The sequence below is a fragment of the Gadus macrocephalus genome, chromosome 2 (assembly GCF_031168955.1).
Source record: "Gadus macrocephalus chromosome 2, ASM3116895v1".
NCBI classification, from domain to species: domain Eukaryota; kingdom Metazoa; phylum Chordata; class Actinopteri; order Gadiformes; family Gadidae; genus Gadus; species Gadus macrocephalus.
This window is the reverse complement of record NC_082383.1, coordinates 13,276,148-13,301,636: the sequence shown is the minus strand read 5'-3', so window position 1 is coordinate 13,301,636 and position 25,489 is coordinate 13,276,148. Positions and strand designations below refer to the sequence as shown.

Sequence of the window (25,489 nt, the reverse complement as noted above, 5' to 3'; positions counted from 1 at the left end):
GGCATTATATCCGCCTACTAGATGTTGTTTGTTATCGAGTTTGGAATGTGTTGTGATTCTCACCAGTCCTGTCTGTTTGTAGGCCTCCTCCCGGTTCAACACTGTTTGCAAATGCGGCTACCTAGATGCTATTTGCATTGCAGGCCTATATGTTCAGACTGTATGTGTGTGTGTACGTTAATGTGTGTGTGTATCGAAAATATTTAATTTCCTCTGAAAATGTCAGAATTTCACATGTCCATCTAATTGAGTACTTACCTGTCATGTACATACCTGTTCCATTGCATCTATCTTTCTCTGGTCCTCTCTCCCTGCCTGTGTCTCTCTCTCTGTCTTTCTAACTCACTCACTTACTGACACAGTCTCTCTAACGGTCCTGGTCCTGCTCTCACTCTCCCTCTCACACACACACACACACACACACACACACACACACACACACACACACACACACACACACACACACACACACACACACACACACACACACACACACACACACACACACACACACACACACACATCGCCTCCTTTCCTCTGTGTCCCACCTGTGTCCCACCTCTCTCCGCTGTTTGGCCGGCTGCCCAGAGCAGGTCATTATGTCCTGGACGAGGTTTAAAGCAGGGGGGCGTTAGACTCTAGCCCACAATGTTGTACCTTCTATCTTCTACAAGCCCACACGGCCACTCTCTACCAGCCGTTCCCTTAATCACAGGTCCTCTTCATCATCTGCCTCAAAGGATAGGTAGAAGGACAGGGCCAGGTAATATCATTCTGTTATGCTCTAACCTACAATAAAAAAAGACAAGTGATTTTGTTCTTCTTTTTAAAAGAGCTATATGTAACCTATAGCTATATGCTTTACAAAAACATAAAATGACAGTGATTTGTTATGCTTCGAGTCTGGGGAGTACGGGGCGGGCAGAAACCTCTCCGATACTTCGAATTTAGACTGCAGTACCCTACGATTGGTATCAATGTGTACCTTTTAAAAAAATTAGAATTATAGAGAGCATGATGGAAGGATGGAGGGAGAGACAAAAGAGAGAACAAGGGTGGGGTGGAGGGAGAGACAATAGAGAGGAGGATGGAAAGATGGGGGGAGAGAGAATAGAGAGAGAAGAGGAAAGTAGGAGGGAGAAGGCAGGAATAGAAGAGGAGAGGAGGGTAGTATGGCATTAGTGGGGAGGTTGATATGAGAAGAAGAATAGGGTCAGAGTCAGAGAGCGATCATGATACAACAAATAGATAGACAAATAGACAAAGAGGCAGACAAACAAAGACACACAGTCACATAATGAGCAGAGAGCAGGTGAACAAACCAGGGCCCCGTCTGTCTCCCCAGTGGACAGGGATAAACGAGATACACTGCACAAATACTGCCTCGCTACTAGCACACAAAGATAAAAAATACATCCATACCATTTATGCCATTTGGGGCTGGCTTTCATCCAATGACTCAAGACCGTCATACCGAATACCGAGAGTGCATATCATGGTAATTGCGCCTCTAACCCTGGCCATTCTAATTTCATGCTTTATGCTATATATTGAGGTGGTCTGCTGGCTCCAAGTGTCAGGGAAGGGGAGGGACGGAGTTGTAAAATGTGAAAAGTCCTTTCCATTAATGACAATGAAAAAGTTGTGTTTGTTGTTATCAAAACTCTCTCTCCCTCCATCCTTTCTTCATCCTTTCCTCTCTGTCTCTCCCTCCATCCTTTCCTCATCCTTTCCTCTCTGTCTCTCCCTCCATCCTTCCCTCCTCCTCTTCTCTGTCTGCTGTGTCTTCGTCCTTCCATCCTTCCCTCCTCTTCACTATCTGCTGTCTCTCCCTCCATCCTTCCCTCCTCTTTTGGTCCTCCCTGTGTTGTGTAACTGATGTGTACCATCCTATTTAAATAACTATTCCTTGATTTAGTGGTGAGGCGGAATGAAAAACATTAGCAACGTGAACATTGCTAATGAATGCTACTAATGAGCTAACAGCTAAGTGTTTTTAAGGCAGTTCCGTTTATATTCTGGGGGCAGATTTCTCCTCTGAATCCCAATCACCTGTAGCCTGGCTCCGCCCGCCTAAGTACTTCCGCTCAATTTGAATTTCCCACAAATGAAATGAAATGAAGTGAAGTACGAGAGTCTGGTAGAACCAGGCTAAATCACCTGAGCAGTAAACACTGAAACCAAAAACGTGGATTAGCCTCTGCCTGGATACAGAGGTGATAAACACAGAGCTACGGACCCAAGGTCGCTTCTCTCTCTCAGTCTCTCTCTCTCTCTCTCTCTCTCTCTCTCTCTCTCTCTCTCTCTCTCCCCGCCTCGTCGCTGTGGTTCAGCAGGTTAAATTTCAGAGAGCCTATTAGTTGCAAACAGTTCTATCTTCATTGATTAAGCTTTGTCCACCCTCCACGTGGGTGTCAGTTCATGCAGGGTGCAGATTCACTGTCCACAATGAATACAGCTTACTGCCTATTTATGTAATGCATGCTTATAATGCATTTTATTGGATCATATTGACTGAGGCCTAATGATCATTATAAAACCCAGGGCCGTGTAGAACGTTGTAAGGGGCAGTGGCTCAATCGAAGCATGACTGGATTTTTTTCAGACATGTAAATTAACAAGAATTTGCCTTTCAATTGATAACAGCGGTTTAGTTTGCTTTGATATATTTTAAATTCTATATATATAAATAACAGCTTCTGCATTAGTAACAATACAACTGTTTTGTGTTAATGTTTTGTTTGGCTAAAGGGGCACCTAGACAAATAAGGGCAAAGGAGCGGTGGCTTGGTCTAGCCCCTGTGCACGTGGCTGAAGAAACCTACATTTTAAGTGTGATAGCTTCCCATGCTTAAGATCTACCTCAACAGCTAATTCCCTGTTTCGAGAATTCCAGTGTCTTTTAATAGAAATAGACCTGCACACATGCGCACATTCACAAGTCCTTGACTAGACAGTCCAATCATATGGCCCATCAATCAAACAAAGTGAAGGCCTGTAATGACTCTTATCTGTCTAGACAAGGAAGGAAGGGAAGGAGGGACTGAAAATGACCAGGAAAACGTAAACCAAGGACGGGGATGGAGAAAATAACAAACTTTCCGTGAAAGCTGTGTTTTTATGGTACAGCAGCAGTACTCGGGTAATGGAATTAGTAATTTTATCTTTAATTTCAAGAGTTGTAATTTGGTGTTATTGAGTGGTCCAATCAGCAGCAAGGAAACGAGATGGACGAACTTAACACTCATAAGGTTTCAAAAACCATGTAGACTCATCTCTTTTACTGCCTATTGCGCATATTTTCTTATGCAGATAATTTTTTATCTGCTCTGTAAACAGATTATATTTCTATATTTTAGACATTTAGCAGAAACTTTTATCCAAAGTTGTTTGCAGTGTTTGTTGTACACGTCAATATCAGGCAGCCTAGCATCTAACTCAAGGATCTCAATTGTGGACATTTATCGTGTGTTTTTCATAGTCCTGTATATCAGAGAGTTATTCATTTGGATTGGATAGGAGGAAGTGTAACATATCTCTCAGCATTCACAAGGTCATATCAATCTCCTCTTCAGGATGTGGTCCATCTTCAGTGATTGCTTTATTTAAAAATAAATAAATAAAAATCTGACCTTGTATCTCCTTCTCTAGCAACAAATATAATCTGATTGCCAATTAAAGTGGAGTGACGGGCCATTAACGAGGGGGGGAAATGAAATGCATGTTGTTCATTTGAAGCAGGATTTTTCCTGCATCGAAAAGGCATGGCTGCATTGAAAAGGCAACTCCCACCCTAATGTGCTGTGGTCGACGCATCCTTGCGATTCAAAGTCCTGCATTCAGAATCATACTTGAGTAAAAGTACAAAAGTAGTGGCACACTAAATACTACTATTATAAATTATAGTATTGTCTATAGACCCTTTTACTGTTTGTACACAATGATGACGTAGAACGCATGCACGCGCAGTCTGGCAACAGAAGTATGGCAGAGATCAACAGCTTGTCAAGCTATGCGAGGGAATTATCGACACAAGATCGCGAATTTTACTTCAACAAGTTGACTTTGACAATGGTGTCCGACTTCCAGATCCGTGTACTATTAATGAGTGGGTTGAAGACGTCAGCAAGTGGCCGAATATACAGTGGCCAGATATATATATACTTATTACACGGGTCTTTTCAACGTTCCGTTCACTTGCATGGGCACTTCACAACTTCCGGCGGTGAATTATTTTTATAAGCCCCTTCATGGCGAACAGGACACCTCCGCTGCGCGTCGGTGTCCTGTTCGCCCTGTCGGGGCTTATTTTCTCGATAATGACCGGCGTTCTATACATTATCCCTTACGTATTTAATAGAGAAACCGAGCTTGTACACCAGAGAAATTACGAGCCTATAAGTCACTGGATGATGCTTATGAATACGTTGTCTGTGGTCATGTACAGAACGTCAAATACCATGACAAAGACTCTGAGTTTTATGTGGTGAAATCAGAATTGTGTATTATGTCCTCATTCCAGTCAACACGTTTAATCGCCTGCAGCCACAGACGCCGCCGGTTGCTCTTAAATGGTTGTGATCCTGTCGGAATCCTATACAACTTTAGTCCGCCGGTGGAATATCGATTCTGACAACCATATACGCAACAACCAGACATTTTGATGCTGGAAACTTTTTTTGATCCACTTTTAAACTCTTGCTAGTCAGTTGCTACCTCGTGTGTGAGTCAGAACGACTGGGAAACAACACCACTTCTGTTGCCGGCATGCGCACGCAACTATTTGATGACGTTGGCTGTAAAAGGGTCTATTGGTCCATCAACAGTTCGTCAAACACAACAGGCCTTTACACTACAAGGGTCCGAGAAGGTTTACCTTACCGGCCTTGAACAGCAACATTAATTGGGTTGCCATAGTACTCCATGTCGGTGACAGCACAGAACAGTAAGGGCAGGACTCCCCGCAATCACAGCTCACATCCAATCACAAGGAAACATTGAGGTGACGAGTACTGGCCAATCACAGCAAAGAAGGGCAAGAGAGTTGCCAGCTAGTTATGTCTTTAATACTGCATATCTACAAGGTCGTAAAATAATAAATATTGTCAAACCAATACAAAATGTAAAAAAAAAATTACAATAGAGTAAACGACACCACACACAACAATGATAATAAATAAATTGATAAGCCAGCAAAAGATTGTTTAAAAAAGTTTAATATTCCTGACACATAATGGACAAGAGAAAAGACAAGATCACCGATTTATTTATAAAAGATCCTGATATGAGGAAGATGAAAAAATTATTTATTTCTAAACATTTTTTTTTCTAATTTTTAAACCATTTTCTTTGTGAGTCAGAACGACTGGGATACAACACCACTTCTGTTGCCGGCATGCGCACGCAACTATTTGATGACGTTGGCTGTAAAAGGGTCTATTGGTCCATCAACAGTTCGGCCATCTCTATGCAAAAAAAATAATATATTGTGGCAACCCCCTTCGTCGGCGGCGGGGATTCGGGAATTAATGAATGAAGCAGGGTTGCGGTGCAACGGGTTTTATTGTAAGTCCAGTCACAAAAAGGGAAATCATATATAAACTAAGGTTCTTCCGTAATCGGGAATAAGGGCGCGGGACCTCCTGGTCCAGCCCTTCCTCGGGGTCGGCGGGGAAACAGCACCCGACGCCTCCGGCTTACTCCTGGTGGGGAAAACGTTTGGTTAAGTCACGTCGGTTCAACAACACGTCTCTTCCTGGTCAGCCCTCTCCCCCGTCTGCCCCGTCCCCAGCCCTTAAAGCTCCTCTCTCGTCCCAGTCCCCCAGGTGCCCCCAATGTTCTTGATTGCCTGGGCCCGGTTGATGCTCCCTCTAGTGCAGCTGGGTGGAGGGGGAGGTATCTTCCTTCCACCACCCGTCCACGGGGCGGGTGCTGCAGCGGCTGGCCCCTGGCCAATGGCGTGGGGTTGCCACAATATATAACAAATACACATGTAGTGGCTGAGCGAAGAGTGCCAACAGCCCCTTTATACACAAGGCCATGGCCATAGCCAAACAGGGAAAAAAAAAATAATACAGCAATGCGGCTCCCAATGTGTTTATTTAGAGAACGCAAATTAACACTAACCAACATTTGAAAACATTACAATTCAACACAAAGAAACACTTTTTTTTTAAATAATAAGCCATCATACTATATTTACTCAAAGTGTGTGTATTTCATCTTTAGATCTTTCTATTTCATTCTAATAGATTTTTATGGTCCTTGATTTTTCCTGTGATAAATAACAGTCAGGTCTGAGAAGCAGGATGAAGAGCAAGAGCAGGTACATGAGGCATGGATGAAGTGGTGCAATTATGCAATTTAATATCTGAATTTGAGTTCACCTTTTAGCTTACAGTTAGGTTGACCAGCTCCAGAACAAAACACAGAGTTGGTGTTCTTCTACTGTTGTTCTTATACAAGTGAAAACCTTTTCGAGTTTGTTTTCTTTAACTCCCATATTTCTCTGGTTCTACCTCTACTTTGTCGTTCATTCAGCTTTATTAGTCTTTTTTTCCCTCCTTCTTGCCTCCCTTCTTCATGCTTCTTTATTTCTCCCCTGGCCAAAGCAAGCATCATGGCTGCCGCTGGCCTCTCTGACCAGGGAGCTGCTTCAGATGATTGGAGTGGCTCTGCTGGGATTAATTAGATGAGAGTCTTGTCTGCTTGCCATTTTTCCTCCATGCCCTCTCCCCCTCCCCTCCTCCCTTTTCTGCCCTTCTCCCCTCCCTCTCACCTCCTCTGGTGTCCTGTCCTCACCTTCCCTCTGTCATTCACCCTACTCCTCTCCTTGACCCTCACTTTACTCCTTTTCTGTTTTTCTCTCCTCTCCTCGCCTTTTGTTTCCTCCAAGCTCCTCTCCTCTCCTCCAAACTCCTCCCCCTCCTCCCAACACCTTCTTTCCTCCTCCTCTCCTTATAGCCTTTTCTCTTCTCTACTTTAAAACCAATTGACTCACTTCTCTGTATATATCTTCAACCAATGTATGCAGAAATACCACTCGCAAACTCACACTTTACCCAAATGTAAAAATATTCAAACATTTTGCAACCCCTTAAAGGTTCCAAACTATCTGATTAAACTATTTTCACATGGTTCAGCCGTTGCTACCCCCACAATCATTTATAATTCTCTCTGAATCATTCTCCAACGATCCTTGTTTGTTCATTAGATATTTTCTTTCTTTATTTCCTTCCCTCCCTCATCTCCGGTCCATCGTTCACAAAGGCTGGCTAATCCTAGGCTCTTTTACTTTCCGTCAGTTTCCACTAGAGCGTTCATCAAGTGGTGGTTGGCTGTAGAGGGTCCTCCACGACCTCCACACACCCTCTCCATTTATTCATCTTCTATCTCTTTCATTTTTGTCTCCCATCTATCATTAGCTCTCTCTATGTCACGCTGTCTCTGAGTCTGGTCTGTCTATTGAATGTGTATTTCTATTTTTCATGTTTACCACCATGCAACACAAAGAAACAGTCACACACACACACACGCATGCACGCACGCACGCACGTACACACACACACACACCCACACCCACACCCACACCCACACACACACACACACACACACACGCGCGCGTGCAGACCAACACACACGTCATACACCCACAGATGCATGCGCTCCACAATTATAATTTCAGTTTGGTGCCCCTCCCTCTCCTTTTCCTCCTCCATTACTGAACCTTCATTATCAACCACCTGAAACCAAGGAAACAGTTTGGCAGCTTGTGTGTGTGTCTTGGTTGTGTATGTGTGGGTCTATCTGCGTGTCGATCACAGCGATGATGAAGTGTTTTTTCGGAAATAAACAGGTGCAATAGACCCGTGCAGCTGACCTTCCATAACACAGCCCCCAGCAGGAAATGGTGGCTCGTTAAGCAGCTACCTGATGTGTCACTACCGCTTGCCCATATTGGCTCATGTGGGCTGGCCTGTAGCGTCAATCGTGTGGGGGATGATGACGCATGTTGATGGAACCAGCACAGGCTCGCCATCTGTAGATCGGAACCGATTTACATCTTGTTTTCAAAGTGTCTCATTGCTGCCTATTACTGATACGGAAGCGGTTTCCCGTGGCAACCTTTGCTAGGGCCGCTCCACCTCCCCCCCTCCATCTCCCTTTCTTTTTGCTCCCTATGGGACTGGGTGTTACAGGCAGCCTAAAGGATGACCCCTTCCCCCTCTACTCAAAGCTCTAGGTTCAGAACAAATCCAGGGATCACGTCCCATGTCTGGGGGGAGGACAGGGCTGCGTGCTGGGACGGGGGGGTGTCAGCCAGGGTTGCTAATGATAGAAGGAGGGATGGGTGGAGGAGGAGGAGGAGGAGAAGGGGGTAAACTATAAATAGTCCTCCAGACCACTTTATGAATATAAAGCCTCGGGAGGCTGGTCTATTGCTGTTCTTGTATTGTGTCTCTTTGGTTGTGTGTCACACTGTCACATTCTGTACATTCTCCAAGGCAGTGCTTTCGGCTTTATTCGAATTGGCAATTTGTGTCACCACCAACGCCACCGTCTCAATGTCATTCCCGTCCACACACACACACACACACACACACACACACACACACACACACACACACACACACACACACACACACACACACACACACACACACACACACACACACACACACACACACACACACACACACGCACACGCACACAAACACTGACACGGCCTAATCTATAATAAATGATTGCTGATGGTTTTAGCTGGTCTTTAGCTGATGCGTAAGAGTTCTGAATCAAGGTGCTACTCTGACCCTGTCTGCCTCCCTATTTCCACCCATCCATCCTGCTCCCCCTCTTCTCCCCTCCTTCCCTCTTCAGGCGTTGAGGCCTGTGCTGTGTGGTGATGGCCAGCCTGGGCAGCAACTCCAACAGCTCCAGGGGTGGGGGCCCACATGCCCAGGCGTCCACCCCCCGCCACGCCCCGGGCCCCCGGCTCCAGGTGCAGCGCTCCCTCTCCCGGGACACCATCACCATCCACTTCTCAGCCCTGGGGAAAGAGGAGGAGGACGAGGAGGAGGCGCTGTATGGGCCCCTGGTCGGCTCCCTGGGGGCGGCGGGGGGGTCTGAGTGCGAGGACAGGGCAGGAGGAGGGGGAGGAGGTGTTTCTGAGGAGGAGGAGGAGGAGGAGGAGGAAGAGCAGGGTGTGACCAGGGGCCTGGAGGCCAGTGAGGAGCTGCTGCTGGAGCACTCCGCCGGGGGGGCCCCGCCGCTGCCTGTGTCCACCACCAGACCTTCTGGAAGGCCTGCCGCCCCCACCCATCCCCTCCAACAGTCCCCCTCCTCCGCCGCCATGCCTATCGCCGCCTCCTCCCATTACAGCTCCTCCTCCGCCTCCTCCTCCTCCAACCCCCCGGCCAGCTCCTCCTGGCCCTCCGATGGCTTGCCGCCGCCTCTCGCCTCGAAGGCGGCCACCGCCTCCTCGACCTCCTGCTCCCCTTCCAAAGGCCCCTCCCTCTCCTCCTCCTCCTCCTCCTCCTCTTCCAAGCCCTTCCTGAGCCTGGTGCGCTCCCTGTCCGGCGACGTGGAGCCGCGGGACGCCGCCGCCACACTGCCGGCCTCCGCCACGCCCCCCCACCACGCCCGCCACAGACACCTGATGAAGTCCTTCGTCAAGTCCCTGTCCACGGACGCCCCCAAGCCCGAGGGTCCGGAGGGGCCCCTCCATGCGCACCCCCCCCCGCCGCAGACCTCCCAGTCGCGCCGCAACATGCAGCTCTTCAAGCAGTTCTCCCAGCCGCGGCTGTACACCGGCACGGCCGCCGCGACCCAGGCCGTCGCCGACTCCTCCAAGACGGCGCCCTCCTCGCCGCTCACGCCCACCGAGGGGCGGGGCTCCTTCTTCAAGGTGCAGGAGGTGGAGGCCCGGATCGAGGACACCAAGCGCCGGCTGTCGGAGGTGATGTCGGACCCCCTGCACCTCTTCAGCAAGATCATGGGCGACGAGTCGGCGGCGTACGGGGGCCTGGCCGGCGGCGGCGCCCATCGCTCCAGGTCCCTGTCGTCGAGCGCGTCGGAGCTCAGCGGGGCGGCGGCGGCGGCGCTGAACGGACTCGGCGAGAGCAACAACAACAACTACAGCATCAAGGAGGAGGACTGCCCGGAGGGCGAGGAGGACGAGACCCCCACCGGGGAGGGCCCCCACTCGGTCTTCTTCTCCTTCCCCTCGCTGTCCTCGGCCCTGGCGCCGGCGTCCCAGGGCGCCGCGCTGGCTCTGCTGCCGCTGCCCCGGTCGCCCTCCCTGACGCTGGGCCGCTGCTCCATGTCGGCCCTGGTGGCCCGGCAGGAGGACGAGGACTTCTGCATCCTGGGGGAGGGCGGGGACTTTGAGGCGTGCACCGACACGGACTCGCCGGACGGGGAGCGGCCGGGGTCCCGGCAGCTGCGCACCACCAGCACGGGGCTGTGCAGCGAGCCCGACACGGAGGAGGAGGAGGAGGAGGAGGGGGAGGAGGAAGAGGAGGAGGAAGAGGCGGAGGTCGAGGCTGTGCCTTTCACTGCCCTGGTCTTCCTGGCGCAGGTGGTGTACTGCTACCTGGTGTGTCCCGTGCCGCAGTACGCGTGCGCCGTAGTGCACGGGGCGGTCGCCGGGGTGATGCTGGCCGGACTGCTGCTGTGGCTGTCCTCGTCCAGCAGGAAGTCATCTGGAATGAGGCGACGCAGGAAGAGGATGGATCACTGGAATGCGGCCCAGCTCGACATCCAGGAACCGGGTATATTCAAGGTAGGATCAGTCTCGGCGAGGGGGGGGGGGGGATTTAGGCCCTGGTCCACATGGTTGGTCGTGTAACATAAGAGATACACGTAAGTCCATGTCTGTGGTATCTAACGCTGAGTGGACAGCGTTAGACACTGTCCTCAGTGTTGTGAGTAGTGGCATGGTGAGTTGTGGAGCAGAGTAGACCATACAACATGCGGTTTATTTTTTGGAAAAACCTGATTTGTATCGGCTAGAATATAAGTCCTCATTCTATCAAATAAAACCTGCCCACTCTCTGGCTCTACCTTTACCCGTCTTCATGGTGTAGCGACTCCATCTCCTAGATTTCCCTTGGTGTTTGAATTCAATTGGCTTCTCAGACAAAAACACACGCACGCACACAACCACACACACACATGCAGACGCACACAAATACACACACATACACACGCAGACACGTGCAGGCTGTGCAGGTTCATCGCAACAGGCAACAGCATATTGAGGTATTGTTTCTCCAGGGAATGTTGCAGTTCCACACAGGGCAATCAGATAAGAGGAGGGTCCAAATGCTATGCCGCCTGTCTCTGTATGGCTGAAGATCCCAGATGATATAAGTAAACCAGTTCAGTTGAGTTAAACATTCACGAAGTAGGCCGTGTCACACTCTCGACGGCAGGCTGTCCGAACTTCATCCAACACAAGCCAACAACCAACAACGGATATGGGCCATTGGCTCGATGTTGGCGGCCATTGGTGTTTTTCAGACAGTGTGTAAGTAGCTTCCTTAATAAGAGGATGGAACACCTGGTTCTGAGAGGATCATCAAAGAGATAGGGATAGATGCTAGACGGGAGTTTCACTCACAATATTTACGACCCAATTTCTGCTTTAGTTTTAATTATGTATGTATATATATATATATATATATATATAGATATATATTGATGTATCTAGGTAAAAAATAAAGAAACGATTGATCTCTAATCCTCTGTGTGTGTGTGTGTGTGTGTGTGTGTGTGCGTGTGCGTGCGCATGTGTGCCTGCACATGCGTGTGTTGGTCAAGGGTTGGATGAACGAGATCAGCAGCTACGACCCGGAGACGTACCACGCCACCTACACCCACTCAGTCTACGTCCGTCTGGAGGGCTCCGTCCTGCGTCTGTCCAAGCCCAACCACAACATCGCCCGGCGGGCCACGCACAACGAGCCCAAGCCGGACGTCAGCTACATCAGCCAGAAGATCTACGACCTGGCTCACAGCAAGGTGCTCCCTCGCACGCGGGCGCATGTGTTGTGTATGCGTGTTGATGTTGGAGGTCGATTTTTGGGAGGTTTCGACCCACCTTGAGAGAACCCAATTAAGCTTACTAGAATGGATGGTGGAATTATGGTGGTCTCCGTTACATTGGTGTTTATGTCGTTTATGAGCGTGTGAGAAGTGTGAGGCTGAGTGAGCGAGTGCGTGTCTGTCCTAGGCCGATGTCGACACACAATACTGTCAAGAGTTTTTTGGTTGGGCACGCCTATGTATGTAGGCACTGTGTGTGTTATGAGTGAACCAGTTGCATGCACTCCCACTGGACAGTGAAAGGGAAGTGGCGTGGCCATCTCACTATCATCTCAACATCACCGCAGCCAAGTGACTCTTGCACGACATATGAAAAAAGCACTTGAGATAAACATCCCCGGTCACCGTGCAGAGATAGCTGTGACCTCCTGCAGGGGTTCAGCGTGTCTGTTGAGCCCAGGAGTTCGGACCACCTCAGGGCTGATAAATGCCAGCTGTCTTTTGGATTCGTCAGGCAACCACAGATGAGCTTACATCAGGCTTATGTAACATCGTACCGCAGTGGGTGGACGTGGAACATTCAAAGTAAATACAACTAAAGACTAAACCTTTATATTATCTATTATCTATTTATATATTTTGGACGTAACGATTCGAAACATTTTCGCACAGAAGGAAAACGTGCGGTCATCAGATTATCTTTTTTATTATGCTTTATATTATCAATGCTCTTGGTGTTATTGAATACCGATATATGTTTTGGACTGGATTTGGATTAAGAATGACATGAACGATTTGTTGACGTTCGGTTATGATGACAATGTAATAATATCAACAACGGGGGTGGCTAGCTTTATACCTGTGTCCTTACGTAGCTCCTTCTGCCCCACAGATCCACCTGGTTCCCCAGAGCCTGGCCAGGAAGCGGGTGTGGAACAAAAAGTACCCCGTCTGCATTGAGCTTGCCAAGCAGGAAGACTTCATGTCCAAGGCCCAGGGAGAGCGGCCCGAGGCTGGGGACGAGAGGCACGAGGTTGGGGAGGACAGAGTGGACAATGGGGAGGCAGAGGAGCCTAGGAGACCCCCTTCTGTGGTTCCGAGTGGGGGTGCAGCTGGGGGTGCGGGTACTGGCGGCGGAGGACTCACCCTCTTCCTGTTTGGAAGAACGGGCCGGGACAAGGAGGAGTGGTTCAGGAGGTTCCTGCTGGCGTCCGGCTTGCGGTGGGAGGGGAGAGGCGGTGGGTCGGGGTCTGGTGCCTGTAAAGGGGGTGAGTCCTGACATCATGCTAGTCCTCACTCCACTCCAAGCCCTGATGCAGCCACTGTTATGCCATACACCACACAAATAATAGAGAGACACGCTAGCGTCAGGTTCAATCCCCAATGTCCACACCAACCTACTGGAAGGCATCCTCGGGCGAGATGTTTTCCTCTTTTTGCTCCTTATGGCTTTTTTCCATTATATTTTACTGGCTTGGCTCCACTCGGTGCCGCAGGGATTTGCGTCCCCATTACAACATAACCGCTCGAAGGTGTGGCTTTAACCGATGACAAGCTTGTCTTGAGTCAATAACACAATGATTTGCACGCTTATTGTTGCCTATTTTTTTTTGCCTATTTTTTTTATATATATTACAGCCTGCTGTAAAAGTTTATTGAATTGTTTGAGAGACTTTTAATATATTTGGGTTTCAGACAGACTGAACTCAACCAATGATATCTGCAATGTTGAATTCAGTTTGAAGTTTGTGACTTCTAAATCTCAATAGCTCATTGAGAGCCGATTTATTACAGATGAGTCTTGTTTAAACATTTGACAATGCATCACACATATTTCCCAGAGTGCCACATGATGATCTTGACCCTGACCTTAGGAATGAACCACGTCGACTATAAATTTCAGCAATCACATGCCACTCAATCAGTGTGCCATAGTTTCACTCTACACTGCCAAAAGTGCTCATGTCAAAAGCCTTTGGGGACCTGTATTGGCATTCACTGTCATCGCTTTTGATAAAAGCGTATGCAGACACACACCATTGGCTAGCCAGTTTTTTGTTTCCCTCGTGTATAATCAGACAACATGGATAATTATAAAAAGACAGTTAATCCAGTGTTCTGCGAGCTTGGCATCAGTCCCTGAGCAGCGTAATGAGCACCAGACGAGGGCAAGGCTAGTGGTGAAGGGCAGAGCTAGAGCAAGAGGGCGATGTGAATCCGCCCCAATGGCCACCAGCTCTGGCAGATGAGGACGAGGAGGTAGAGGCTGAATATGCAGCAGGTAAACCCACCCTGAATATAATAACATCCATTAGGGAGGAGCTTTTTATAATTTCTGGAAATCTATCGTCGCTGTGTTTAAAGCGATGTGGATGTTAGCACCATCAGAAAGATGTCAATATATATGCATACTATTTCCTATTCTTGTTTGTTCATTTAGCAGACACTTGCGACAGTAAACTCAGAAGCATGCCGTTAAGGTGCTGGTAGGGCATCTTGCTTAAGCATGCAGACGTTGGGGAGTGGACCCATTAAACCTTTGATTGGCTCTCGACCGCCCTATACACCACACACTTTCCTGCAACCCCTCAGAGCATACGAATGCACATATGTATGCATGCACAGCACACACACACTTACACACCGACACACACAAACAACACACACACACACAAACACACAATCAGACACACTCCACCTTTGCCTGCTTGTATTCATACTCCTCACACCTTAAACACTCCTTTTTACACAACACCCATACTCAGTGACAGTGCCGGGTCAATGCTGCCTCCCAGTATCTGATACCTGCAGGCCCATCAGATCACAGTCATATCCAGGCTACTTTCTGAGGACCTCATGAGTATTACCGGCACAACAGCATTACTTGTGTTGTAGCACGATGGTAGATAACATTAAAAAGGAAAATGTTAGCACCGTTTAGTCTGGGCTTAGTGAAGTATTAAAGGGTGCATGCCACCTAGCATCTAGGATTAAAAGAGCGACAGATTTATTTTTAATTGGGATGTAGCATTGATAGTACACAAATAAACAATGTGAAAGAGTGGGCTAGCATGATTATTCTAGCATGAGTCAGGGAACGCTTGTGTGTCATTCAACACAAGGTATGCTTATATGAATGCACTGTGGTATGACGCAGGCTATGCCGGATGTCAGAATACCAATTAGATGCAAACAACGTCACTGCCTCCGGAAATTGTTGAACATGCAGTTTACAGATGCATTTGATAATGCATGCCATGTACATGCTTCTGCATTATGAACACACGCACAAAACCACCATAGCACAACCCTGCTTTACATTTCTAGGCATTGTTGTCATTACGTTTCTAGTGAATGTACTTTTACTTTTTTTCCCTTGTTGTAGTTAAGTTCAGGTGCAAATCAAGCTGTCAATGGCGTCCAAATGCACATCAGCTCTTAAAATACTCAATACCATTAAATAGGTCTGTTTTCCTACCAATGTTAGCATATCAGTAGCGCCAAGACAGCAGACGCAAGTGGAAATGGCTTACATTAATGTAACATGACCACACTGTTTCACCAATATAGCTTAAACAGTATGAGCTACTGGGTCTCAAGTTGTGCTTTAAGTGTGCAGATGACTTTAGTCTCTGTTATCCAACACGACCCTGAGGTCCGACCTCTCACGTCCCCCACCATGGCTTCAGGCTTCCAGGGGTCTACGCACGGTAGCACTACGGCGCCTGGGGGAGCCAACGCCAACGGGGGAGGAGGTGGAGGAGGAGGAGGAGGCCCGGGGGAGGCGGATAGCAGGAGCAGCAGTGCCCGCAGCAGCATGGACGAGGTGCCCCAGGCTCTGCCCCGCAACAGAGAGCCCTCCTGGGGGTCCGGCCTGGCGGCGGGGGGGGCCAGGCCAAGGTCCCTGCTGGATTACAACGTTTACATGGCCAAGTACATCAACCCCCAGGACGAGACGGAGAGCTCGGCAGCCGCAGCGCGACACAGTCCCGAGAGCAGCCCCCTGGCCGCCAAGAGGGTGAGGGAGGGAGGGAGGGAGGGAGGGAAGGCTGGATGGGATGATGGAGCGAGGGAGGGGTGGGGTGATGGGAAGTAGTTGGAATCATGTATGAATCAACACATGGGGTGGATGGATGGACGCATCCATTTGTGGGTGGATGGATGGATGGATGGCTGGGTCGAAACATCGGTGGAGGGATGCATGAATGAATGAAGCAAACCAAGGGTGTTCAACAGCTGCCCCTTCCGTATCCATACGTTTCCATCGATTATCACATATTACATTTATGTTTCTCCTCCCATCAGTTTCCACGGGGTCAAGGGGAGCGCATGGAGCCTGAGGCGTGGGTGAACGCTCTGCTGGGGAGAGTGTTCTGGGACTTCCTGGGAGAGAAGTACTGGGCCAACATGGTCTCGAAGAAGATCCAGATGAAGCTCAGCAAGATCCGGGTGCGTAGCGCCCCGCTGAGCTAGCAGTTCTACCCAGAAGGCAACATAAGTGTGCATTCTTAAATAGTTGTTATAAATTCAAACAATGGACAATGACTGGTGGACAATGGCAAAAGGGCAATCTGTTTACGCAAAAGATTATTCATGCATGAAAAAAAAGTTTATTCTTGCATTCTCTATTTGATACTTAACTTAAGTATAACTCCCCCTCATTCTAACCCGTCTTGGGATTTATATTGTGTGTGTTGTGTGTGTGTGTTCCAGTTACCGTACTTCATGAACGAGCTGACCCTGAAAGAACTGGACATGGGCTTCGCTATTCCAAAGATCCTGCAGGCCTCCAGGCCTTCTGTGGACCACCAAGGTTGGAAAAGCGACATCATCATTGGCCATCTTGTCATGTTACTCACTGCACAGCTTTGTACACAGAGCCACGGCTTGTCTCATTGGTTTAAAGTGGAACTACGTGATCTCTCCTTCCACCTTTGTTCTCCTGAATGTTTCGTTCTTGGCTCATGTCGTCCATTACCTCCTCCAGTGCAGCTGAATTGGATGTTACAACTCATTACCTCTTCTTATGCCCTTAATATGATTCCTTTGTTTTGGTCTCGCTGTGTCCACCTCGGTCCAATGTAACACAACATAACCAACACGACACGCATGCAGATTGATTTGTTCATTCATTCACCAGATCCCTTTATACAAAGCTCAATCCCTTCAGTCACCGTCTCCCGGACATGTCTGCAATAAGGCTTTAGATTAAATAGAACCAGGCAGCACTTTTCATCAGGCAGCCATCCAGGTGGAGGATTTACGGCTCACAGTAGGGGGTTTCTGGTTGTCTTTGAACGGGAAGTAGCAGGCTATGTGCCAACACAGCAAGCAAATGCCCCATCGGAGCTGACCTTTCCAGTGCTTGGTTGGGGGCCGAGGACTGCTGGTGATAAGGCAATGTGCATGTTATTTCCAGGCTCTATTGGGCTATAGACCCACCATTAACAGTGGACCCCTATAGAGTCTTAGCGGGGAAAGGAAGCAAAAGGAGTAGGTATAAAAGTTCCTGGTTCATTATCAACAGCCATTCATCCTGAGTTATTTATAGTTATTGACCCTCTTACCTTAAAGTTTCTTTGCCTCCCGCCTGCTCTCTCTCTCTCTCTCTCTCTCGATCTTTGGCCCTCTCTCCCCTCTCTCCTTGCCTCTCTGTTTCTCTCGCTCAATGTCTCTTTCTCTCACTGTCTCTTTGTCTCTCTGTCTGGTTCTGCAGGCCTGTGGTTTGACTTGGAGATATCCTACTCCGGCTCCTTCCTCATGACTCTGGAGACCAAGATGAACCTGGCCCGGCTAGGGAAGGAGAGTGAGGGTCTGGGGGAGCCGGGGAAAGATGGGTGAGGCCTTGCTCTTCGTTAAACTAGTTAATGTTTTTTTGCGTTTTGTTTCCAATCTTAAATGGATTCTGCTTTCCTAAAACCTGAATACAATATCTTTGGGTTTTGACGTTCCTTCCTTTGCAATTGTATGTTTTGATTACTGATGATTATTCAGTGACATCAGAAAAGAGTTTTGGGGGAGTGGAGGAGAACACTAAATTAATAGATGTGACAAAAAGCCATGAGAGCCTAGTGGGCACTGGATGGATTTCCCTTTAATGCGACTAATGCAGCTGTATATTTCTCTCCTCTTTCTGCCCGCCTCCTGACTGCGTGTTGTTTCGGCCCCTGGTGGCTTCCCTCCCTGTCCGTGTGTTGATTGGTCATCTGGTGGCATCCCCCCCTGTCCGTGTGTTGATTGGTCATCTGGTGGCATCCCCCCCTGTCCGTGTGTTGATTGGTCATCTGGTTGCATCTGGTTGGATCCTCCCGCCTCCTGTGTATTGGTTTTCTGGATGGTGAGTTTGAGACATGCCCCCTAATCTTATTTTTCTTCTTCTCAGTTAGTAAGACCTGTAAACAAACGTTGACTTAGGGACAGGATGTTTTTGTATTGGTTAGGGTATTGAACTCTAGTAAAATCTGCTGGGTTCGATTCCCGATGGCCACAGTCTACATGCCTTACCCGTACCTGCTCCTTAATGACCTGTTTTAATTCACTGTAAGTCACATAAATGAATAAATAGTGAATAGTGGTTAAAGAACCTATATGTAACAAATCGACTGTACTATCATAGAATTACCACAATATATCATCAGCGATTAAGGAAACATGCTAAGTCTTAATACTTTACAGCATCACAAACAACTATTATTATTATTATTAGAACTACTATACAACAATGCAAATGCCAGTATGTTTTAATTAAAAATGTCAGTTCTGGGTCAGAACTTTTTTTGTTTGCCTGTGTATTATGATTCACTTTTTTCCGAGTACCAAGGGTCGCCAGATACTAAAGAAATTTGAACAAACAAACACAGCGTAGTGTGGCAATGGAAACCAACAAACAAACAAAATCGAATTAGATTGTACTGGATTCTAATGCCGCTTTTCCACCGCACATGTAGCTCGACTCGACACGACACGACTCGACACGACTCGACACGGTAGCAGCACGGGTCCTTTTCCACCGCAGATAGTACCTCCTGGACGTGGGCGGGGTCGGCTGCGCGAAAGGGCCGTGACGTATTTTTGTACGCGACGCAAACAACACCTACGCAACCCACACATGGACAGAACCCACATAACAACAATGGAGGACATCGATAACATTACTATTATTAGCTGGCATGTTGAAGAAGTTGAAGAAGTGGAATATGTTGGCTGCGGCGCTGCTATGGCTGTTACCAGCATGGTTGCCATGTCGCTCTCGTGACTTCGTCACACTCTCTGGCCAATCAGTGGCCGGCCGTCTGCCGACGTCACCTTTTAGCATCGGCTCAGCCGCTTGGAACCTAGAGCGAGGCGGTACTAGAAAAAGCAGCCACTTCAGGTACCAGATACCATGTTTTCGCGGTGGAAACGCAAAAAAGGCGAGCTGAGTCGAGTCGAGTCGAGTCGTGTCGCGCTGGTACCATGCAGTGGAAAAGCGGCATAAATGACCCAAAAAGCCTCGATCTCTTTCGCAAAGCTCCATGACTAGGGCTGAACTAAAACATGGGTCCATCGTTGAATTGCATTTAAAATATGGGGACAGTAGGATTTCAAGACAGATGCCATGACTTATCTTGTGCTCGTGTTTGTTCAGTGTCCTCAACCTGGCTACCCGCCTGAGCTTTGAGTCTGGGGAGGAGGGAGCGGGCGGAGAAAAATCTCTCCAAAAATGTGAATTTGGACTGAAGTACCCTTTATAAATGCTCTGTTTCAATGTTACACACTTGCACCTTTAACATAATAGTAACCTCCCCTTTAACCTTAAATGTCGTGAAGGACTAGGGAGATACTGACGTTGATCTCATAGATCTATAGGCCTGATCCCCAGTGGCTGTAGGGCTTTTGATGGCTACTGTGCTTTTTGCGTGACCTTCAGTGGCCAGACCTCGGACGTACTGTTTGGCGGACAGCGACGAGGAGTCCTCCAGCGCCGGCTCCTCTGACGAGGAGGACACCGCCGAACTCCTGGCTGATAAGGCCGCCATTTTGCCGGGAGGCGAGGGGTGAGCCCGCTGCACCATCATCACCGTCATACTCAGGATACTTCTACTGATCGTCATCTTCATCCTCATAGTAATCGGATTGTTAATAGAACGTTTGTTAGAAACGCACCGTGTACGTCAGATATTGTCTATTTTTTATCCAGCTACCCATCCTCATTTGAACCCACACATTTTGAAAGCTCACTGCTAATGTTATACATGACACACACACTCACATTGTCCTCTCCATGGCTGAAGCTGAGAGATGCTGTTATGAATAAATGATGACTCTGACTCACTCCCAGCCTCCCGTCCCTCCTCCTCCTCCACTCTTGCTCAGGTACATGGGAGGCCACCGGCCCAGCAAGATCATGCGCTTCGTGGACAAGATCGCCAAGTCCAAGTACTTCCAGAAGGCCACGGAGACGGAGTTCATCAAGAAGAAGATCGAGGAGATGTCAAACACGCCCCTGCTGCTCACTGTGGAGGTGCAGGAGTGTCGCGGGACGCTGTCCGTCAACATCCCCCCGCCCCCCACGGACAGGATTTGGTAGTTGTTGATCGAATTATCGATGTGTCCTTTATTATCATTGCATGGTGATTTTAGGACCACAAGCACACAATACTTCCCCCTGGTGGTGGAACACAGTCATGAAAGGGTAGAGGATTATGTTTGACACCAATGCTGTTGTAGTGGCCAGCTTTTCTTCATCTTATGCGGTAGGGAAACATTATTAACCAACATAAAGAATACGAATCACGAAGGGTTGCAGTAAATATTGATTAATTAAAAACACATGCAGAAAAATTGACAGGGCTTTTAGAAAAAAGCAGTTTAAATGCTATGTGACGATTTGGATAGTAAGACCATTTATAAGGCGCTGTAATTCAGTTTGCAAATTATTAACAGTGATTAATGTTTGGTTCATATTGATTCGTTCCAAAGAATACACTGTTAAGATATGACAACCAGGTATGAGATTAAGCTGAATTTCTCAAAATAGCCCTGTGACCACAATGCTTGCTCAAATTGCTTAACCTCTGTGAAGAAATATATTACTATATTACTAACTAAAGCTACACCAGATAAACAAGGATATATTTTTTTTTATTAATTATTATTCTCAGAATTCAGGTTTGTAAGTGACCCAGCACAGCTCAAAGACACGAAAGAAAATACCCAAGCAACTTCCTGGTGTCCTTTAACATATCGAACAAACACTGTGTTTTAAGCAGTAACTTTAGAAGACATTCTTCTGAGAGATTTTCCCCTTTCGGTCGCCAGGTATGGCTTTCGAAATCCCCCACACCTGGAGCTGAAAGCGCGGCCGAAACTGGGCGAGAGGGAGGTCACGTTTGCCAATGTGACGGACTGGATTGAGAAAAAACTGGACCAGGAGTTCCAGGTGAACGGCACATCGTTTTCCTCAAAGCTAGATGCTGTAGTAAAACTAGACGTTTGTTTGTATGAGCTGTATGTAGAATATGTATACTGGAATTGTTCCAATTGGCATTATATGGATGCATCATTCAGACAGCGTGTAATTTTGTTCAAACGCTTGAACTTGCTTATCAAGCTGAGACAAGGATAGGGATTAAATGGGAATTGGCTAATAAAGAGAAATTTAGAATGATTGAATGGCTTGCCTCCTAACACAACAATACTTAGCCATGTGCCCGTGGCTCCATACTGCTCTATATAAGCCCCAGTAATGACACTTTTCCCAAAAGATAACAGGCCTGTGGCAGAGACTGGTGGCGTAATCTGTCTGTATTGCAGTGAAACTGTATTCATCTCGTTGTGATGCAACATCAATATTATGTATCTTTGGTCACCTGCCTCCAGTGGAACCCAAAGGGGCTACAATGCTTCGTGTTGTCACCAATTGGAGAGCTATGTGTTTCTATAAATGCTGTAATAGGCAGTTTAGTCTGTGTCTATGTGGCATCAAGCATAAATCAGAGATGCAATTTAGTGCACACAAATCGAGTTATTCCTCAACAGTAAAGGTTGCACAATCCTATTTCAAAAAGCCAAGAGAGATTGAAAGATTCACAACAGGGCATATGCTCTTATACCTGTGTCTTGTAAATTGTTTTGCTCAGCACTTCAATCCTCTCCCCTTTTTTTGTTTCTGCTGTCCAACAGAAAATATTTGTGATGCCAAACATGGATGACATCTGGCTTCCCATAATGCACTCTGCCATGGACCCACGCTCCAACGCCAACTCGGTTACAGAGACAAACGATGCCTTAACTGACCCCGAGCCCACAGAGTCCGAAGTCTCAGAGTGAAGACTTATATTTTTTAAACGCATTCGTCGATGGATATTTATTGAACAAGTGACATGGACACGCATCCTCTCCACCACGACCTTCAGGTGGACCAAACGTCCACGTTTTATGACTTTTTCCACTTCCTCAGCGCAATGACTTGTCTAGTTACCATGACTATGAGTTGGCAAGCTCATTGTTAACCCCCCCCCCCCCCCCCCCGGTAATTTAATTGCATCAACATTTGTCAGTTGGAATGATACAATTTAGATTTGGCTCGTTAGAATACATTGAGTTGGGAGTGGGGAAGTTGAACGTTGAATCTACCCAAATGAGAACCATGATACCTGTGATGTACAGTTGAAACCAAACAGCCCGAGTCTTGGCGTGATTATGGCCTATTTACCGATCAAATCCAGTTTGATTTCAGTTCTTCGAAACAAACCCAAAATCTTTACTCTTGTTTTTTTTTGATAGGCCTCTTTATTGTCTCTCAATACGGCTCCTACCATTTTGATGCAAGGGGGTCCCTAATGTAGGCTATGTGAAAATGTCATGAATCTCATCTGGAAAATGGAAGTTATACAAATCTCAGCAGGTACTTTTTGGTCGATATCATACATTGTTTTAGTGAGTTCTCAAACCAACTAGTCTGTATGTACAAATTAATCTATAGCTATTGAGATACATCTATTCCAGTCAAACGATGAATGTATAATGAACTGTAGCCTGATGTCGTGATGTATGGCATAGGATAAAAACAACATTATGACCATTCCATGCAAGAGCAATCTGACGTGATAGGTAAGTTAAGGGACCAAGAGACAAGAACATCATGGTTGACATTTATAAAAAAATATGTAATATCAATGGATTCAGCCATATTGTCCAATATCCCCAGTAGACTGCCTGTCCAATGCTGTTGCTCCCTTTGTTTGAACAAATAGTCATGAGCTTCAGATTTATTTTGCCAAGACATGTTGCATTTTAGTATACTTCCAATACATTTGTCTGGATGTTAGGTTACAGTAATAGGCACAAGTGCCTTTATAAATGACCAAACATTCCATCCAACAGACATTGGTTGCATCCTGTTGAAATTGAGGCTCATTGTGCCATAGTCTGTTTCGAATGTGCAGTGTTCAGTCTGTCATGTGGTTTATTGGCACAGTGGGGAAATTATCACATTGTGCTGGGTTCCACAGAATGTTTGGATTGGATCTTGATTAAAGAACGTTTTTGCTTGAAAGTCTATGTAACTTACATATTGTAAACTTTAGAGTATTTTCCTTAATATGCATTGGTAAACTACAAGTATAGCCTGATTGGACCAAATGTATTGTTTAACTCAAAATGTGGTACAATTTGGTATTTGATAATGTAACTTGCATTTAAAAGAGAAGCTTGGGGAAGAGCCAAGGGACCCCAGTTATAACAAGTCATTGTATACTTTTGCACTATAGCTTGGCCTGTAAGTCCATGAGAATGGTCATGCAGGTTCAAAGATAGTGCTTGAATCTCACAGGTTTAAAATGTATAGCCAAATAAACCAGACGAAATTCGATTGATACTTTTATTCAGGTTTATCTCAATTGAGGTTTTGTACAGTCAAGTCAACCACATGCATTGTGACAATGGTCTGCTTAGTCTTGTCAGGTTATAGACGGCCAGAATGAAATATATTCTTCGCGCTTGCTAGGGCGCTACTACATTTCAGAGCCGCCTTCCACAGCGATCTTTCCTGTTTGGAGAAAAGTAAATCAAATATTTAAATATTCAACAATTTGAGGAGTAATATTTCTTGTGTAAATGGTAAGTCAGTTTGAAAGATTGACCTCATGTTTATTCAGAAGTCTAACGCATTGTTAACATCATTCATTAACAAATCCAAGTCATAGTATAAGAAAACTTAATCTTACCCAATAGCCGCAACCCACAGCAATCCTTCCTGTTGGAGAAAAGTAGTTCAAATTTAAATATTCAACTATTTGAAGGAGTAATATTTCGTGCGTAAATGGTAAGTCAGTTTGAAAGATTGACCTCATGTTTATTCAGAAGTCTAACGCATTGTTAACATCATTCATTAACAAATCCAAGTCATAGTATAAGAAAACTTAATCTTACCCAATAGCCGCAACCCACAGCAATCCTTCCTGTTGGAGAAAAGTAGTTCAAATTTAAATATTCAACTATTTGAAGGAGTAATATTTCGTGCGTAAATGGTAAGTCAGTTTGAAAGATTAACCTCATGTTTTTCAGAAGTCTAACGCATTGTTAACATCATTCATTAACAAATCCAAGTCATGGTATAAGTAAACTTAATCTTACCCAATATAACTTTTTCGTTTGTCTACATTTGTATCCGAGGGTAGAGCCTGGAACCTCTGCAGAACTAGGACATGCTCAGCAGCAGCATCAATCCGCATATAACAAACTAGGCCAACTGAAAGAAGAAAACAATCGGGGGAAATGCAGTGTTAACAAAACAATTATTGAAATAGTAGTATTTCCGGCGTAAAAGGTTTGTCAGTTTTAAAGATTGACCTCATGTTTTTTCAGAAGTCTAACGCATTTGTTAACATCATTCATTAACAAACCTTAAACATGCTACAAGCAAACCTTTTCTCTTACCCAATATAAAACTCGTTGTGTATGGATCTTAGTGGCGTGGTGGCTCTGGGCCCTCTGCAGAACTCCGATGAACTCATCAAGACGCATCTTGAACAAACTAGGGAAATAAAAATCAATTAAAGTTACACGACAGTGGGTTAAAAAAAGATCGCTCACCAACATCAGGTAACTGTACTCAATATTACCTGCTCATTCGGTTTGCTCTGTCGGCCTGCTCGTTCACCTCGTGGGCGCCCATGTGGTGGACTTGTAGCCCTGCTGACGCACATGCGTGCTTCTAGTCTATTTAAAACCTCCATTATGTTCAAGATTAACATGGTTTGATCAGGTTATTAGCTCAAAAATGCAGAAATATAACAGCCAAAACGACCTACGGCTATTGAAAAGCCCACTACATACTCTGTCCATAGTTACTAATAACGCTCTCTAACAACCTCAGAGCTAGACCAGCGTGCTCTCCAAACCTGGAAGAAAATGTCGCCCGGATGCTATTTCTAGTACATCCGGTTATTTTAAAGGCATC

General features: G+C 46.6%; 1 protein-coding gene, 1 long non-coding RNA gene and 1 other non-coding gene across 4 annotated transcripts; 1 reads left to right on the top strand and 2 right to left on the bottom strand.

Annotated features, from left to right (window-relative positions):
• Positions 1-8,849: 8,849 nt before the first annotated feature.
• tex2 (testis expressed 2) lies at positions 8,850-23,096 on the top strand. The gene is made up of 11 exons (XM_060042182.1): positions 8,850-10,780; positions 11,821-12,021; positions 12,938-13,313; positions 15,735-16,063; positions 16,351-16,494; positions 16,759-16,858; positions 17,762-17,882; positions 19,962-20,081; positions 20,401-20,610; positions 21,346-21,466; positions 22,210-23,096. Exons 1-11 carry the CDS (start codon positions 8,903-8,905, stop codon positions 22,354-22,356), a joined length of 3,747 nt encoding a protein of 1,248 aa, XP_059898165.1. The 5' UTR covers positions 8,850-8,902; the 3' UTR covers positions 22,357-23,096.
• A 615-nt stretch (positions 23,097-23,711) lies between these two features.
• Positions 23,712-23,849, bottom strand: LOC132453137 (small nucleolar RNA SNORA50). Its single transcript, XR_009524609.1, has one exon. It is a non-coding gene; the product is annotated as a small nucleolar RNA SNORA50 (small nucleolar RNA).
• A 45-nt stretch (positions 23,850-23,894) lies between these two features.
• LOC132450208 (uncharacterized) lies at positions 23,895-25,451 on the bottom strand. Of its 2 annotated transcripts, XR_009523814.1 has the most exons (5): positions 25,152-25,451; positions 24,967-25,063; positions 24,664-24,778; positions 24,460-24,488; positions 23,895-24,076 (listed from the first exon to the last, which is right to left on the bottom strand). It is a non-coding gene; the product is annotated as an uncharacterized LOC132450208 (long non-coding RNA). The 2 variants fall into 2 exon arrangements; XR_009523813.1 differs by lacking the exon at positions 24,460-24,488 and having other exon boundaries at positions 25,152-25,450.
• Positions 25,452-25,489: the final 38 nt, after the last annotated feature.